At 39.3% G+C, this 16971-nt stretch overlaps 2 protein-coding genes across 3 annotated transcripts in view; both read right to left on the bottom strand.

Annotated features, from left to right (window-relative positions):
* Positions 1 to 321: 321 nt before the first annotated feature.
* MS3_00000550 (uncharacterized protein) lies at positions 322 to 3614 on the bottom strand. The gene is made up of 2 exons (XM_051208273.1): positions 472 to 3614; positions 322 to 385 (listed from the first exon to the last, which is right to left on the bottom strand). Exon 1 carries the CDS (start codon positions 3210 to 3212, stop codon positions 2781 to 2783), a length of 432 nt encoding a protein of 143 aa, XP_051065228.1. The 5' UTR covers positions 3213 to 3614; the 3' UTR covers positions 322 to 385; positions 472 to 2780.
* Positions 3615 to 9322: 5708 nt separating this feature from the next.
* Positions 9323 to 16971, bottom strand: part of HIAT1_1 (Hippocampus abundant transcript 1 protein) — a 55371-nt gene continuing 47722 nt past the window's right edge. The window contains exons 7-8 of one of the 2 annotated variants that reach the window (XM_051216638.1): positions 15802 to 16914; positions 9323 to 12414 (exon numbers count right to left, since the gene is read on the bottom strand). Coding sequence is in view for 1 of the 2 variants with exons in the window: in XM_051216637.1 (XP_051065226.1) it covers positions 15850 to 16914 (1065 nt within the window). In the remaining variant the exon portion in view is untranslated. The remainder of the gene's footprint in view (positions 12415 to 15801; positions 16915 to 16971) is intronic. The other variant, XM_051216637.1, reaches the window with a different exon arrangement.

The following is a 16971-nucleotide window of genomic DNA, read 5'->3' as shown; positions in this document are numbered from 1 at the left end:
TAGGATTTGATGACATATCCTTGCTCCACTAGTCTTACACGGAATTTAGATTGGCAATTACGGAATTTAGACCTTAAACATAAGATATTAGTTAAAGATCTTACGGTTTTTGCTTCACTTTCAAACCTTCCGATTTCCGCTTATGACCAAACGTACAGTTAAACGTTAAAAACAGGTATTTCAACCTGACATCCTTTAGTAACCTGCTTTTCGTGTGAATGTAACGAGTATAAGTAGTCTGAGAAGCGATAAAATTACTATTCCATACTTTTGGAACTCTTTTAAGGCGATATCAAAGTCATCCCAGAACGCGAAACGCTTGTTCAGTATCATACTTCGAAAGGCTTCGCTAAGGTCGACTGAAATGTCACTTGAGCATGAAGCACTACAAAGAGAGATGATTAATTATAAAAACGTTATTCCTTGCAACAATAATAACCCAAAGAAATACTAGAAATAATTAGGATTTACCTGTGACTTGACATTTCGTTTAGGTTTACTACAGTTGTTGGGATCACAGATCAAATTACAAAGTAACAACAGAGCCAAATTGTACACTACAAAACAGAGAATGTTAAATTAATGCTTTTGGTAGTTATTTCGGGCTTTTTTATACAGCATAAGACGACTTATATATGAAAAAACTTGATACTCATGCAATCCAACCAACCCACGGCAATTGAAATACGGAATGACCGCCTCTAGTCAAGCCGTTCAAGGTCGTTGAGACGAAAGGACGGGCACATTTCGAAAGGATCTAACGTTTTAACCAAGCCGATCTTTGGGAATCATAAGTCTGATAAATAATCTTTCTTACCAGCACCACCACCACCACTGACATTATAACAAATAAATCACTCATTAAAACTATGATATTTTAAAGTAAATTCCAATGAATTATTTCATATGAAAAATCTTTTGACGGTTAAATTAGTTATAATGAACAATTCTCTTTAACTTAGATAGATAAGTTTACTTATGCAGTTAGATGTTACAGTGGTACATTACTATATTCAACAAATCATTCGAGGTTTGAAATAGAAATCATAATCCATGAAAGCATATGCTATAAAAGAAAGGTGTGATTTGATCTCTTTATCCGTTTATGGTATAATAGAAACATTCGACTGTATAAATATACAGGATTTCTATTAAACAAAATACTGTCATTGAGTATTTGATACAATTACAATGTGATTTAACGACATTTGCTTCCGTCATAGAGATGAATGTAGAAACTGAATTATATTAGTGATTGTATCAAACTTGAATGGTTGGTGATCCTCGTGATTAGTTTTAGTTTCTTCCTTCAATAGATTCGAAAGTTTTCTAGTAATCTTTACATTAGAGAATTAAAAGAAGTACTTTGAGGTGTCATTTCTAATTTATGATCAAAACAACATTATTGAAAACTCTGGTTACCTATCGTAATATATTGACTCTACCTAACATATTGACTGAACTAAACTAGGATGTAATTCACTTTTAGTCTTGCTACTTTCTAACTAGTGAACTTCATGGTAATATAACATCAAGTGAAATAATACCGGTTAGTTGAAATTGTACAATGGAAAATGATAATTAATATAGCAAGTTAACATTGACAGTTTGAGGATATTTTTCTTTCCAATTTGAGTATAAACAAGTCAAACTATCGACACCATCTTCAGTTTTACTGATATTACAATCAATTAGTGTTGTCATCTTGTGCACAAACCTAATAATAATTTCCATTAAGTGTACATTGTATTTATTTATTTTAACACATAGATATTGGTACAAGGAGGCACCAAATACATATACACCACACAGATCTCATTTGATATAGGTAAGGGCTGTGATACTGCCCAGGTGCGGAAACCGAAGCAGGTGGTTTTCTTAGGGGGCCACACCCGGAGCCTTTGACATTAAGGTCTGGTCCACAAGGCAGTGGAACATCGTAAGGAGATGCAGTCTCATGGTAGCCAGTGACCAACAACTGGTTCATAGGCCGTTTGTTACTTCAGGATACTGGAGCCCATGTGCACCATTGGTTTGGAATGAGGGTTTTCCAATTCCCCTAGGTGGACTCTCCATATCGTTTTTCGTCCTCTCAATTTCGTAAACAAACACTCGTTATGAGAGAAGGCAGTGTTTGGGACTTCCCTGACAGAGACTATATACGCGTGGCCATGTGAGAGTATTTCGAGAGGGAGAGCAGAACAAGCTTTGAAACACATGGAGAAATTCGAACACTTCACTTCTATTTGAAGTTTGTGCTGATGATGTCGTTCAGAAGAACGATGAAAGCTCCACGACCAAACCATCAAGCTCAGAGAACAAAACTCCACCAAAAAAGAGCAGACTCTCCCCACTCTCGGCCGTACCAAGGCATTTGGGGGCAAGTGTACAGTGACCTGATTAATTCTCAGTAAATGAGCACAGATATCGTTTTTGTGATTAACCCTATAGTATAATCACGAATTGATATAAGCTATAATACAAAAATATGGATGAATGGATTCCAATCAAAAAAAGAAAACAATATATCCAACATACGCTATATGGATAGTTTGTGCACTATCAGTCTACACCTACCAACATGGCTCACTCAGTCCACTTATCAGTGACTTCATGGACTTGTGCCATGTTTTGGTCTGGCCACCCCTAGCTTTCTTCCAATATACTCCTATACCACTGAACATTGCACGTCGAGGCAGTCGGTCGTTGAGCATACGTAACACGTGTCCCAGCCATCTCAACTGATGAAGTTTCACTTTTTCATCAATCGATTTGCCATCCTAACCTAGTACCCGTTTCCTAACAACTGCATTACTTACTCGATGGTCCCATGATATACGAGCAATGTTTCGAAGACACCTATGATAAAATAGTAGTAACTTACGAATATCCTCTACTCTTACCGGCCATTTTACACTGCCATAAAGTAGGATGGAACGAACTGCTGCACAGTAAACACGTCCTTTGGTTGATAGACGGATGTCTCGCCTACGCCATAAATGACGCAAGTTGGTAAAAGCTAGTCGAGCCTCCTGTATCCGTGCTGAGATTTCGTCACACACCAGACCACAAGCGCTGATGAAACTTCCAAGATAAGTGAAGCGATCGACACGCTCAACTACCTCACTCCCAATCATTAGTTCAGGTGTCGATGCAACCCAATCCTGAAGTGACATTTTGCATTTCGAGGGAGAGAATCGCATTCCGAACATGCTTGCATTGTTGCTCTCACTCTACCAGTTGTGTTCGAGTAGAGAGCCCTCATAAGGTTAATGTAATTCTTTGGTACTCCTTTCAGTGGCAAACACTGCCATAGAACCTCACGATCAACAGAGTCGAATGCCACCTTAAGGTCGCGAAATACTACCATTGTGGGGCGTCTGAATGTGTGTCTGTGTTCTAGAACCTGACGTAGTGTGAATATGTGGTCTATACAACCACGTCCAGGTCGAAAACCAGCCTGATTTTCTCTAGTCTGTTCTTCACGAGCCCTGGTTAAGCGTCGAAGCGTTATTGAAGCTAATATTTTGGACACTATATATTAATCAAACTGATTCCTCTGTGATTGTCACAAGAGGACTTTTGTCCTTTCTTATAGACTGGCACAATCAGTGATTGAGACCAGTCAGATGGGATTACGTCCAGTTCCTAAATTCTACCTAAGACCTCGGTTAATCTCAATGCTAATACTGGACTACCATCCTTAAAAATCTCAGGAGTAAACCTGTCAGGGCCTGTTGCTCTCCCTCGTTTCAGATTTCCTATGGCTTTTTCATTTTCGTAAAGAGACGGAGGACCTACATTAACTTGCCATTCAGGTTGACTGGAGATCGTGAGAAACCGAAGTGTGGCTGAAGGTCAGTTGAACTGATCCCTGAAGTGTTCTGCCCATCGATCCAATCTCCTGGATTGACAATGAATAATATGTCCATTTTTCTTTGAGATTGTTTCGCCAACAGTCGGTTTCCTTAACAAGTCTGAACAATTGTCTGCTATTACCTGTCGCCGCTGCCTTTTCCATCTCTCTTGCTTTCGCTACCCATCACTGTTCACGGTCATTGCGTAGACTTCTTGTCAGCTTGCGCTTAAGCTGACTCCGTCCCTCATTATGTTCAGAACCAGGTGGAATGAGTTTCCGAGCATCTATCAGTGCGATAGATGCTGCTGAGATCCAGTGTCGCTCCCTAACCTTACGGGTTACCGTACTTGCAGATATCACAGCTGTTTCCACAGCTTTTCGAATATCATTCCATGCTGCCTCAGGGTGGGCATCACATACATGGCTGCCTAACTGTTTTCCTAGTTGTTCCTGAAATATACTCTTAGTTTGACTATCATTAAGTAGGCCCCTAAGAGGTTTCCTTGCTGCGTCTTCCCTACGTCCAGTAAGACGCAGACAGATACGCGCTCGTACTAGAGCATGATCTGAATCTAAGCATGTGCTCCAGAATGAGCGACAGTCTTCTATCGAGCCCCTTCATCGGTGACTGATAGCGATGTGATCTATTTGAGTCCAACGTTGGGACGAATTAGGGGGTCGCCATGTTAAAAGATGTTTTTCTTATGCTTAAAGTTAGTATTTGCAAGAAACAAGTGGTTATCTGAGCATAGCTGCAACAGACGGTCGCCATCATCTGTTTCTTGAGCCACGATGCCATAAGATCCACCCAGGTGTCTTACCCTATCGCACTGGTATGAGTGAAACAATCTGCGAGGATGATGGGATGCCAATCACTAACATCCATCGACGTCTTGGACGATGGGCAGAATTTTTTGAAGGGCAGTTCAACTGGCCTGCTGCTCCGGCAACATCGGTCAGACTGTCCTGCCCTCCATGGCCGGTGACGACTGATCCACCAAATAAGGCGGAAGTCCGCAAGGAACTCCAACTTTTGAAGCGTTACAAATCACCTGGCCCAGATGACTTACCTCCGGCTCTTTTTAAAGACGGTGGTGACTTATTGACTAAGGAATTGACAACGTTGTTTACAAAGATTTGGGAACTAGAGAGTGTACCAACGTCATGGAATGAGTTGATAGTTGTCCCCATCTTTAAAAAGGGTTCACGTCGTTCCTGTAACAACTATCGGGGGATAAGTCTACTTCCGATTGCGTCCAACATATTGGCTTCCGTCATACTTCGTAGGTTGTTCAAAACCAGAGAAAGATTGACTCGCGAGGAGCAGGCTGGGTTTCGTTCTGGTCGAGGATGTATTGAGCATACAACCACCTCTCTCTATTGTTCCATTCGAGCAGTGGGGTTAGCCAGGGTTGCCCAATCTCACCATTCCTCTCCAACTTTGCCATCGATGACATTCTGGAAACAGCTCTGATGGATGTAAGTAATGGTGGTGTGGATCTGTTGCCTGGAGAAAGACTTCTCGACCCTGAGTATGCGGATGATATTGTCTTATTGTGCGATAATGCCCAAGGTATGCAATCCACACTTAATCAGTTGGCAATCAATGTCCGTAAGTATGGTATGTGCTTTGCACCTTCGAAGTGCAAAGTATTTCTACAAGACTGGCAGGATCCTAATCATGTATTCACCCTGGATGGTGAGCAGATAGACGTAGTCGAGAAGTTCGTGTATCTGGGTAGCTGCATAAGTGCTGGTGGGGGTGTGAGTGATGAGATCGATGCACGTAAAGTGAAAGCCAGAGCGGCTTATGCCAATAGTAATAAAAATAATAATAATGGGGTAAACGAAAAGGTATGATCAAAAGAAATCTTTCAGTTAAAGAAGAAACAACCATTTTTTCGAAAGTAAAAGAAGGTTACAGCAAGATCGCCACTGGCTTCTGTTCTAAACCATATCTGATAACGGCTCAAGCCACTTATTTTATTATTTATTTAATTGAACACATGAATATTGGTTCAAGAGAGCGCCATATATATGCGCCACACAAAACAATGAGAATTCGAAGAGAAATAAAAAGAAAACTAAGGAGCGCAAAAGAGAAAAAGAAAACAATAACGAAGAGATTGGTGTAAGGTAGTGTGGTAGTAACGAGGGAACGGAAAGGTACAATCAGAAGAAATCTTTCAGGTAAGGGAGACACAACCACTTTTTATGAAGAAAATAAAAGAAGGTTACAGCAGGATCGCCATTGGCTTCTATTCTGAGCCATATCTGATAACGTCTCTAGCCACTGTGTTGCACCATCTCTTAGACCCCAACCAGGGAGTCGTGAAGAACCGACGGAAGCCAGTCCTTTGCAGCTTTCTTTCATACCACGACACCATGTCATGCACTGACCACCTCTCTGCTTCTCCCAACCAGTCCCAGAGTCGGCAAATAATGCACGACGTGGAATTCTCTGGGACGACATTCGGAGAACATGTCCAAGCCACCGAAGTCGGTGTTTCGAGATGGTGACACCAATTGAATTATCATCTCTGTGCCCGAACACACGATGCCGAACCTCTGCATTACTGACATGGTGTTGCCACTGAATGTCAGCAATCCTTCGGAGACAGCGACGATCGAACACAGAGAGTCGTCTAACGTCCTCAACTCGGAGAGACCAGGTTTCACAAGCATAGAGCAAAACTGCTCTCACCGACGCGTTGTAGATCCGACCTTTTACAGCCAGACTAACATCACGAAGGCGCCAAAGGTGGCCCAGATTGGCATAAGCCGCTCTGGCTTTCACTATACGTGCATTGATCTCATCACTCACACCCCCACCAGCACTTATGCAGCTACCCAGATACATGAACTTCTCAACTACGTCTATCTGCTCACCATCCAGGGTGAATACATGATTAGGATCCTGCCAGTCTTGTAGAAGTACTTTGCACTTCGAAGGTGCAAAGCACATACCATACTTACGGACATTGATTGCCAACTGATTAAGTGTGGATTGCATACCTTGGGCATTATCGCACAATAAGACAATATCATCCGCATACTCAGGGTCGAGAAGTCTTTCTCCAGGCAACAGATCCACACCACCATTACTTACATCCACCAGAGCTGTTTCCAGAATGTCATCGATGGCAAAGTTGGAGAGGAATGGTGAGATTGGGCAACCCTGGCTAACCCCACTGCTCGAATGGAACAATAGAGAGAGGTGGTTGTATGCTCAATACATCCTCGACCAGAACGAAACCCAGCCTGCTCCTCGCGAGTCAATCTTTCTCTGGTTTTGAACAACCTACGAAGTATGACGGAAGCCAATATGTTGGACGCAATCGGAAGTAGACTTATCCCCCGATAGTTGTTACAGGAACGACGTGAACCAGAGCGGCTTATGCCAATCTGGGCCACCTTTGGCGCCTTCGTGATGTTAGTCTGGCTGTAAAAGGTCGGATCTACAACGCGTCGGTGAGAGCAGTTTTGCTCTATGCTTGTGAAACCTGGTCTCTCCGAGTTGAGGACGTTAGACGACTCTCTGTGTTCGATCGTCGCTGTCTCCGAAGGATTGCTGACATTCAGTGGCAACACCATGTCAGTAATGCAGAGGTTCGGCATCGTGTGTTCGGGCACAGAGATGATAATTCAATTGGTGTCACCATCTCGAAACACCGACTTCGGTGGCTTGGACATGTTCTCCGAATGTCGTCCCAGAGAATTCCACGTCGTGCATTATTTGCCGACTCTGGGACTGGTTGGGAGAAGCAGAGAGGTGGTCAGTGCATGACATGGTGTCGTGGTATGAAAGAAAGCTGCAAAGGACTGGCTTCCGTCGGTTCTTCACGACTCCCTGGTTGGGGTCTAAGAGATGGTGCAACACAGTGGCTAGAGACGTTATCAGATATGGCTCAGAATAGAAGCCAATGGCGATCCTGCTGTAACCTTCTTTTATTTTCTTCATAAAAAGTGGTTGTGTCTCCCTTACCTGAAAGATTTCTTCTGATTGTACCTTTCCGTTCCCTCGTTACTACCACACTACCTTACACCAATCTCTTCGTTATTGTTTTCTTTTTCTCTTTTGCGCTCCTTAGTTTTCTTTTTATTTCTCTTCGAATTCTCATTGTTTTGTGTGGCGCATATATATGGCGCTCTCTTGAACCAATATTTATGTGTTCAAATAAAATAAAATAAAATAGCCTATCGCTTAGTTTACCTACTTGAGCATTAAAGTCACCGGCCATTATTACTACATCCGAGCGCCTAGCTTTTCGGAGAAGGTCGGAGAGCTTTCTGTAAAACTCATCTTTTACATCAGCTGTGCTGCAGTCAGTGGGAGAATAGGCAGAGACGACGAAGAGGCAACGACGAGTGTCCCTATCTTTTCGGATCCTTACTGTTCCGTTTAGTCGGACAGCGCACAGGCGACTGTTTACTGTAATCCACTCTAAGAAAGCTAGTTCTGCCCTGGGACTCAATGCTATACATACACCGGCGAAGCCACGGGAAGCAGAATCAGGGCTTCCAGATACACGAAGTGTGAATCGAGTCGGTTCTTTATTTTGGCATGGTGAGGTCAAATGAATGACGCTACTCGGATCCTGTATGCGCGTTTCGGAGACGCAGCACACATCGATGGTGCGAGACTCCTATGTCCTAGCCAAGGAAGCTTATTGTCCTATTTGGTACAGTGTTTGGACGTTATAAGCTCCAACATGAAGTTTAGAGCGTGGTTTCAGGAGACCAGGAATAATGTTCCGCGTACTCGAATCGTTTGCCCTAGCGGTGCGAGGTGATAAAAGGACGTCAAAAGGGTTAGTCAGGGAGATAAGAGTGGTATTAGGTGTAGGAAGGATTTGAATGTGACCGACTTGGTCTCGTGTGCTGTTACAGGTATGAGGGCTGGTGTCACTTCCCGGCTGCCCACACCGTGGAAGGGTATTTTCTTGAGGAACCTGAAAAGGAATTCGGATTAATGTCGGCCTTAACGACTTGGGAGCGTGACCGCAGAGCTCAGGGGACAACTGCTTGAGGCCGGTCGCGTTTATAAACATAACATTCACAAGGTTTAATAGTGAATAAACAGACCTGTTACTTATTAGTCGGTAAATTATACCATGCCAGTTAGCTAATCAGATTGAGGTGAATGTTTTTTAAATATCTTGCAGGGAATTATAAAACCTATACTACCATTAACATAAACGATATTTATTTATAAAAAAGGAGTTCTAGATTGCTCCTAAGCGATAAAAAGAGTTCAGTAAACCAGCTACAAAGTAGAACCAGGCACATATATGCATCGGTCCAAGTTGCCATATCTCAAGACTTGATTCACTTCTGCCCGACCGTTGTTGCTACCTTGACGTAGTGGTCGGGCTTGCCTATCGTGATGAAGCAACCAAGCTGTACTGGCTGGAACAACCGTTCCTCAAGGTCATACCATGCCAGACAGGTCGGTTGAAGAACGGTAAGAATAAAAGCAGCAAACACAAGGTCTAAGGGCGAAGCCGTACTGCTGAATGTACAGAGGTGTGATGGCAGTAAGTTGTTTCCTTCAGACAACCGGCATGACAGCGATGCTGCCTTCCCACAAGCAGGGATGGGGTTAGAAAAGGTCGGTACTAAAAATGCACACCTCGCCACATCACACAGATATCCGTCTCAGGAGGTAAGGTCTCAACAACTACTGAGCACACACGAAAATTACTCACAAAAAGGTCGTGTGTGACCGACCTCAAGGAGTTGTCCCTTGGGCACTGCGGTTACCCTCCCAGGTCACTAAGACCACCTCTAATCCAATTCCCTTTTCAGGTACCTCCAGAACAACCGTTCCACAGTGTGGGCAACCGGGAAGTGATAACCGCCCTCATACCTTTAACAGCACTCAAGACCACTGTATTCATAATCAACCTCCGTCTTCACTTTCAACCTCATTAACACAAGATGGACACCGGATTCATAAAAGTAATTAATTCAGTTGTGGTAATATATAAAACTAAGATTGCAATAAGGATATAGTACAGGAAGAAAGAATTAGTTCGTAGAAAGATATGAAGCGATTTTAATCTCTCAGTTTAAGGGAAGACAGATAGTGTATACACCGACACCGTTGTGATCGATTCTGAGCCATGTCACCAAGAGTCTCCAACCATTGGTTACGATAGTCAAGCGAACACCAACCAGGTAGTGTGCATGTACCAACATGGCTAAGACTAGAAGTTAGTGACTTCAGGGACTAATGCTACGTTTTGGTTTGGCCACCCCTAACTTTCTTCCAACCATCCCGAACACCGGTTAGCATTGCACATCGTGATAATCGGTGTTCAGGCATTCGTAACACGTGGCCCAACCATCTCAGTTGATGAAGATTCACAACGTCATCAACTAATCTACCATTATTCCCTAATACCCAGCGTCTAACCTCACTATTACTTGCCCGGTGATCCCGGCAGATGGTGGTAATATTTCCAAGGCATCTGTGGTCAAATACTAGTAGCTTACGAGTATCTTCGACTCTTTTTAACCTGATTCAAGAGAAACAAAATCATAATTTACGACGGATATTCTTTCAGCTATCTAAAAAGATTATGAAAGATTAATTTATATACTTAGATTAGCTCAAATTTGGGAAAGGATAACTGGTCTTTACCAAAGCCGGTATCACAGTCAGTCAGTTACAACGTAGGACTAGGCACATATATGCATCGGTCCAATTTGCCATTACCTTATTAGCACAACAAGATGAACACCAAATCCATACAACATATATATCTTACTAGTCAATGTTGCCTTATTACGTAATCAATGTTATACGTAAATATGCATATGTAGATTGGGTAACATAAACACATACCTACACACACACATACAAAAGAATACAGATCATAATTGAATAAAGAAAAAACAAAATTATGTCATATTCTTATGCATTTTATAAGTGAACATTTTGTTGGCTGACATTAGAAATCCTTGTGAAAAAGAAGTGGTTTTTGGTGGAGTTTTGTTCTCTGAGCTGGATGGTTTGAAGTTTGTACTGATGATGTCGTTCAGAAGAACGATGAAAGCTCCACAACTAAACTAACCAGCTCAGAGAACAAAACTCCACCAAAATCATCCACCTGAGCTACAAATCTTCTCCACTATCTCAGAAGAAGAAGTACACAATCACATAATACACAATCATACAGACGAATAGATTCACAAACAAACAAACAGGGAGTAAAGTAACACAAATCAACAACAATGTGTTAATGATTTTTTTCTTCTTTTTTTATTGTTATCAAGGAAAAATTGTACATTGAACAGATTATTCATTGGTTCTTTATACAAATTAGAACAAAATTCAAACATCATCATAAGATCAAACAAATTTTTAATTTATCAAATGAGAGAAAAAAAAAGTGAATTACAATTAGATAGTATTATGTAAACAATGATAGATACTACTTATAAAATTATTAAAAACAAAATCTTATTTTATGATGGATACAATTGTTCTCAATCAAAATATATACCATACATGTATCGAGTAGAGTATGCAAGTATACAAGACCTACACATAGATAGATACACACATAGATACACACTACTTTACATATACACAATGAGTATAAACTTTAATACTACACTGTACAAATGTATTAAATGATGTAAAATAAAATGAAAAAGTAAAGTAGCACATAAAATTCAATAACAAATACATGTAACTAAAGTTGAAACTTGAACTGGTTTATCCTTTGTGTGTGTATCAGTGTATATGTATGTGTATGTATGCATTGTTTGTGTTGGCATGAATATTCTAATCACAGTGTTCATACATACATGCATTGATATATTGGCACCAAGTGATTACATATATAAGTGGGGGGGTGTGAGTGTGACGGAGACAGCCATGAAAAAATAGAGAGACATATAGATACAGAGTATATTTCTCTGGATTTCTTTTTTCAATCTAAATTTTAAAAAAATGATGAACAGTAGGCACTCACTTTGTAATTTTACATCAAGTAAAATGAAAATGAATACTGTAACCAGCTGGATTAGTCTGTGGATTTACAAAATAAAAACAAACAAAAAAAGGAAGATAAAAAATGATAAACAGAATTAATAATCATGGAAATAAACTATTATTACTTTCATTTCACTAATTATGAATTAAAGATTCATCAACAATTCAGTTCTGAGTATCCAGACATGATGGGGATGCTATAAATAATGTGAATGAGAATCAGTGAGTATCTGGACTTAGTAACTCATTGAATAATCATTTATACATTCTGAAAATAATAATTACAGAATTCACGTCAGTTTACAGGGGCATGATCAATCTGATATAAATAGTAACATTAGATGTACAGAACAAACATGTGATAGAAGTAAGTTTTAAGTATACTAGTTCAGTAATTGTTGAGGTAGTAGTACATGTATTATACAGCGATCCAATGTATCAGACGGGAATTTTTAATATTTCTTAAATGGACACAACCTGTTGATTTATGAACGGTGTTATATTAAGGTCATTTCCTGTGCCAGATCGAATTAATGATAATTATCTACAACTAGAGAAAGTAAGATGGAAACAGGGAACACGGAACAATAAAGCAGTAATTACCCAAATATATCAATCAGGTCTACCTAAATGCGTGTATCATGTGACATAGTGATATACTGTTGATGTTATTCACATTAGTTAAAGTTGCTAGGGACAGTGTTAACATAAAATGACAGCAAGTAGGTGGTTTTATTTAGAGAATGCACTAATAAAAATGTCTAAACATTTAAAGTGCCTATAATATCACTTGTGGAGTGAGATACAGTCAGCATGCTTATAGTCTCTATATTGAAAGGTTTTTTGAATGGGTCGGTTAAAAGAGGGATAGATAGGGAGAGCGCAAACTACTATCTTATGGTCACTGCTTTTAAATTCATCGTATACTTTTACAGATAGTGGGATAACATCTTTACTAAATATTAGATCGAGTATACTATCGCCTCTAGTTGGGGTACGAATCCACTGTGACCAGCAGTGCATATTAATGGTTGCCGAGAGCTCATCTTTACATGACTGACAACTACCGGTACTCCAGTTAATCCCAGGATAATTGAAATCCCCAGTGATAACCTTAGTATTAAAGTTTAGAGAAGATGCATGTATGAATGCATTGATAATAAGATCATTCCCATTATTCGAACTATCAGGAGCTCTGTATATACATCCAAGGAGAAGACTATGATTCAGGGTGTTGACTGATATCCAGACTGATTCTGATAAACTATTCAGGACACTATCTTCAACTTTATTAGTTGTTAGGGTATCCAAAGCATATACAATAAAACCACCTCCTCACTTAGTTTCTCTGTCACAGCGATACAGTCGATAGTTCTGGATATTTAATTCTGAATCATATACTGTTTGAGAGCACGATGTTTCAGTGATAAGTATGAAAGAAGGCTTGGCTAGAAAAGATAATGTTCTCAAGGCTGAAATTTTGTTCAGAAGTGAACGTGCATTGATAAGTAATAAGTTTAAAAAGAGAGTTAAAAAACCGAGAGCTTCCCTATTGACGTTGTGCATTTTGGATTTGCATAGACTGTGGTTTATTATGTTTGACTGATCACATGGGCTTTCGCTTGAACAAACTGTAGTGCTAGTGAGACAAGGGATTTCCGAAGGCCAAAAAATCATTATTTTGATAAAGTGGATTAATTTGTTGAACTTGACTAGACGGACAGTTAAGACAAGCACCTGCTAGTTGGGGTTGGGTTGATAGTGAGTAACCTAGTAGTCCAATCTTGCCCAATGGGAAAGTGTTGAGAAAAGTTACGTCTTACAGGTTTATTATTTAAAACATTTGAGGATAACCGTAGGGTGCGTTGGTTCATTGTGGTCTGTCCAATATTAGGCCTGCTTACATAACGATAAGTCATGATTGAAAGTGAAAAGCACTGGGCTCGAGTTCTAATGTGAACATTTATACCGAGTTCCACGTAGATTGCAACTGACGAGTCCCAAATAAAATGAAAAGTACGTTTTGTATCCTACCTACTGCTAACCTTAATTCATCCATCCTACTTATAGTGGATGTATAGAAATAATTATTTGAAGTATAATTCACAAACTATGTAAGGTATATATAGTTTGAATGCAGTTTACACAATCTGATATTAGTGTATTATAGATTAGAATATTGCTATTTCTAAATTATGCCTTAAAGTTAGGTAAATACATCTTGTGATGATGGGGAAGATTTGTAGCTCAGGTGGATCGTATCGATGGAGTTTTGTACTCTGAGCTACATGGTCATTCAGAACAACGATGAAAGCTCTACAACCAAACCATCCAACTCGGAGAACAAAGCTCCATCAAACAAAGAAAAAATCTTGTATTTAAGAGAATGAGTTGAATTAATTTTATAGTATTGGATTTGTAGAAACAGTTCAATTTGTAATTCATTTTTTATAGATGACATAGATATTGCGAGGTGATTACAGTTAGGAATTATGTAAAATCATTGAATTTCAACTTAATCATCTTAAGGTACTTTATACAGAACGAAATACGAAAATCTGAAATAGAGACTGATAGACCCTGGGTTCGAATCCCGCGAGGCGAGGTCGTGGATGCGCACTGCTGAGGAGTCCCACAATAGAACGAAACGGCTGTCAAGTGCTTCCAGGTTTTCCATGGTAGTCTAGCTTCAATTGACTCATGATCTCAACTGTTGGAATTACTACAGTCTCCACAAAACTCCTGATACAAATAGAGTATGATTGAAGATTATTACTGTGTTATAAGCTAGAACTGGTTAACATCATTTTGTAATGAAGAAATAAAACTACCATTTAGACTATTCAGTGATAAATAAGAGACATAATACTCAATGTTTTATTGCATTAAATAAGTTAAGGTTGAATATACATATAGACACTATCGAAATGTTAATAGGAAAGATTAAGTCTACATAGTGTACGGTTTGACGTTGGATGGTAGTAGGAAATTACGTATACAGTGACGTGGTGCAAACACTTCTCTTATGAAATACAGTGAGCTAATCAGAAATCTTCAAATGATAACTACATGTGATTGGCGGTAATTCATGAAAAGTCGCACACGAAAAGCCTATATGTGATCGGTCTCACGATGTTGTTTTGTGGACTCAGCAATTGTACTCCTGGATTGTCGAGATCACTCATAACCCAGTTTCCTTCACAGGTACCTAGACAAGAATAATCTTCCCATGATATGGGAGACAACGAAGCAAAACCACCTACACAACTGTAACACCATTTGAGCTAATCTAGCCTACAATGACTGGGAGATACGATCCTGAATTATCAAATTCATTGAGTAATAAACGTAAAGTCTGAGACAAGTGTGCATCAATTCAGGTATTTATGCTACATGAGCACGACGATGAGAAAATAACAAGATGAATAGTGAAGAAGTGGAGTTAATGTAGTAGCAGTGATAGAGAGAAGTACCAAAAATTGAGAACATAGTTTTAGAAAACGAAATGAAAAAGGTATATATGAAGAAATGATGTAAATGAAGATAAAAAGTGAATGTTGTAGTTGATTTCAAGTTATTATCACCCGTCTCTAACCATTGGTCACGATTGTTACCAGTAAGCGTGGTTATCTTTTGGACTTTAACCGAGTAGTCCACATCTACAAACATAGGTCTGATCAATAATCAATGACCTTATAGATTGATCCCATGTTTTAGTCCGAGCCTCTAACTGTCTTTCCACCTAATCCTAACACCAGCTAGCTAATAACGCGCATCGAGGTGGATAAGAGTTGGATATATGTAACACATTTTTCAACCATTTCAATTATAGAGCTTAAAGAAAGATGTCCGGTAATACTGTTAAGAATAGGAAATTGATGAGAGAATCGTTATATAATAAATACAATTTACACACACAGTTCAATATGGAACTTACTAGATCAAATAGAAGGTAAAGCGGACATTATCATCATCATCATCACCATCATGTATCATGAATTGATTCTTTATAAGAATTTGTTGTAAAAAACTTTTGTTTCATTATTTTCCTACCTGTAGGACTAATTATAGGTGATATGGAAGAATTGCAATGTTTAATAAATGTATCTTCTTCATTCTCTCCCAATGGATTTAATTGACCAGTTTCATTAGAAGTGATTAACAATGAGCTAGTAGGATCATAGTTTTGTGATGGATGAAATTCAGATGAAGAAGTAGTAATAGCACTTTTATTATTATTATTATTAATAAAAGGAGTAGTAGTTGCTGTATTAGGAGCAATAAACATACGTCGGAAATGATGTGCACGATAATTACTGAGATCAGCTGCTTCCTCGGATTCACCAGGATTTAATAATAAAGGATTAGAAAATAGTAAATCATTCTTTGATATATCGTCTAAATATTTTGGACTACTATTATCTGATGATGAGATAACAGTAAAGGGCAGTCTGGAATAATGAAGACGTGCTTCATGATCAAGAAATCCACCACCACCACTACCGCTAACACCACAACTACCAATATTTCCATCATAAGTTTTTCGAATAAATAATCGACGAAATGGTTCTACAATACCTGCCGTACTAAAACGAGTTTTTGATTGACGATAAACACGATTTGGTCGTTGTTTTATATAAACTGGATTACGAAAATCTGTAAGACCAGTCATTAAGCGATTCCAAATACCACTGTTATCGATTGAATTACTGTGTGAAATGCCACTTTTTAGATTATATTTAGACATTTCAACAGTACTCATTATCAATTTCGACTTGTCACTATCACCAGTGTTAGGTGCACCCATTCCACATGTGAATTGATCAAAATCCGCTGTAGTTTTATGAGATTGACCTGATGGTGAACTACGCCTTAGTCGAGTTTCACCGCCATAAATATTGGCACCATGTGTTGATTCATATGTATCAGTGATAATTTTTGAATGACTCAATTCAGGTGATGTCTGCTTTTCCGGTATAAAAATAGCTACTAGAATTGCTAACAGAACTAGAATAGCACCAAAAGCAAATGGTGGTCCTGGTATTAAACGCTTGAAGAGAGAAAAGTGTTGAAATGAAGAGAAAAAAAGAATTAACATCTGTGTAAA

Source organism: Schistosoma haematobium, chromosome 6 (assembly GCF_000699445.3).
Source record: "Schistosoma haematobium chromosome 6, whole genome shotgun sequence".
Classification (NCBI taxonomy): domain Eukaryota; kingdom Metazoa; phylum Platyhelminthes; class Trematoda; order Strigeidida; family Schistosomatidae; genus Schistosoma; species Schistosoma haematobium.
This window is presented reverse-complemented; position numbering and strand designations above follow the sequence as displayed.

What these genes read in the sequence shown, in the direction of transcription:
- MS3_00000550 (XM_051208273.1), bottom strand. Translation starts at nt 3,212, where the DNA reads ATGTTCGGAATGCGATTCTCTCCCTCGAAATGCAAAATGTCACTTCAG.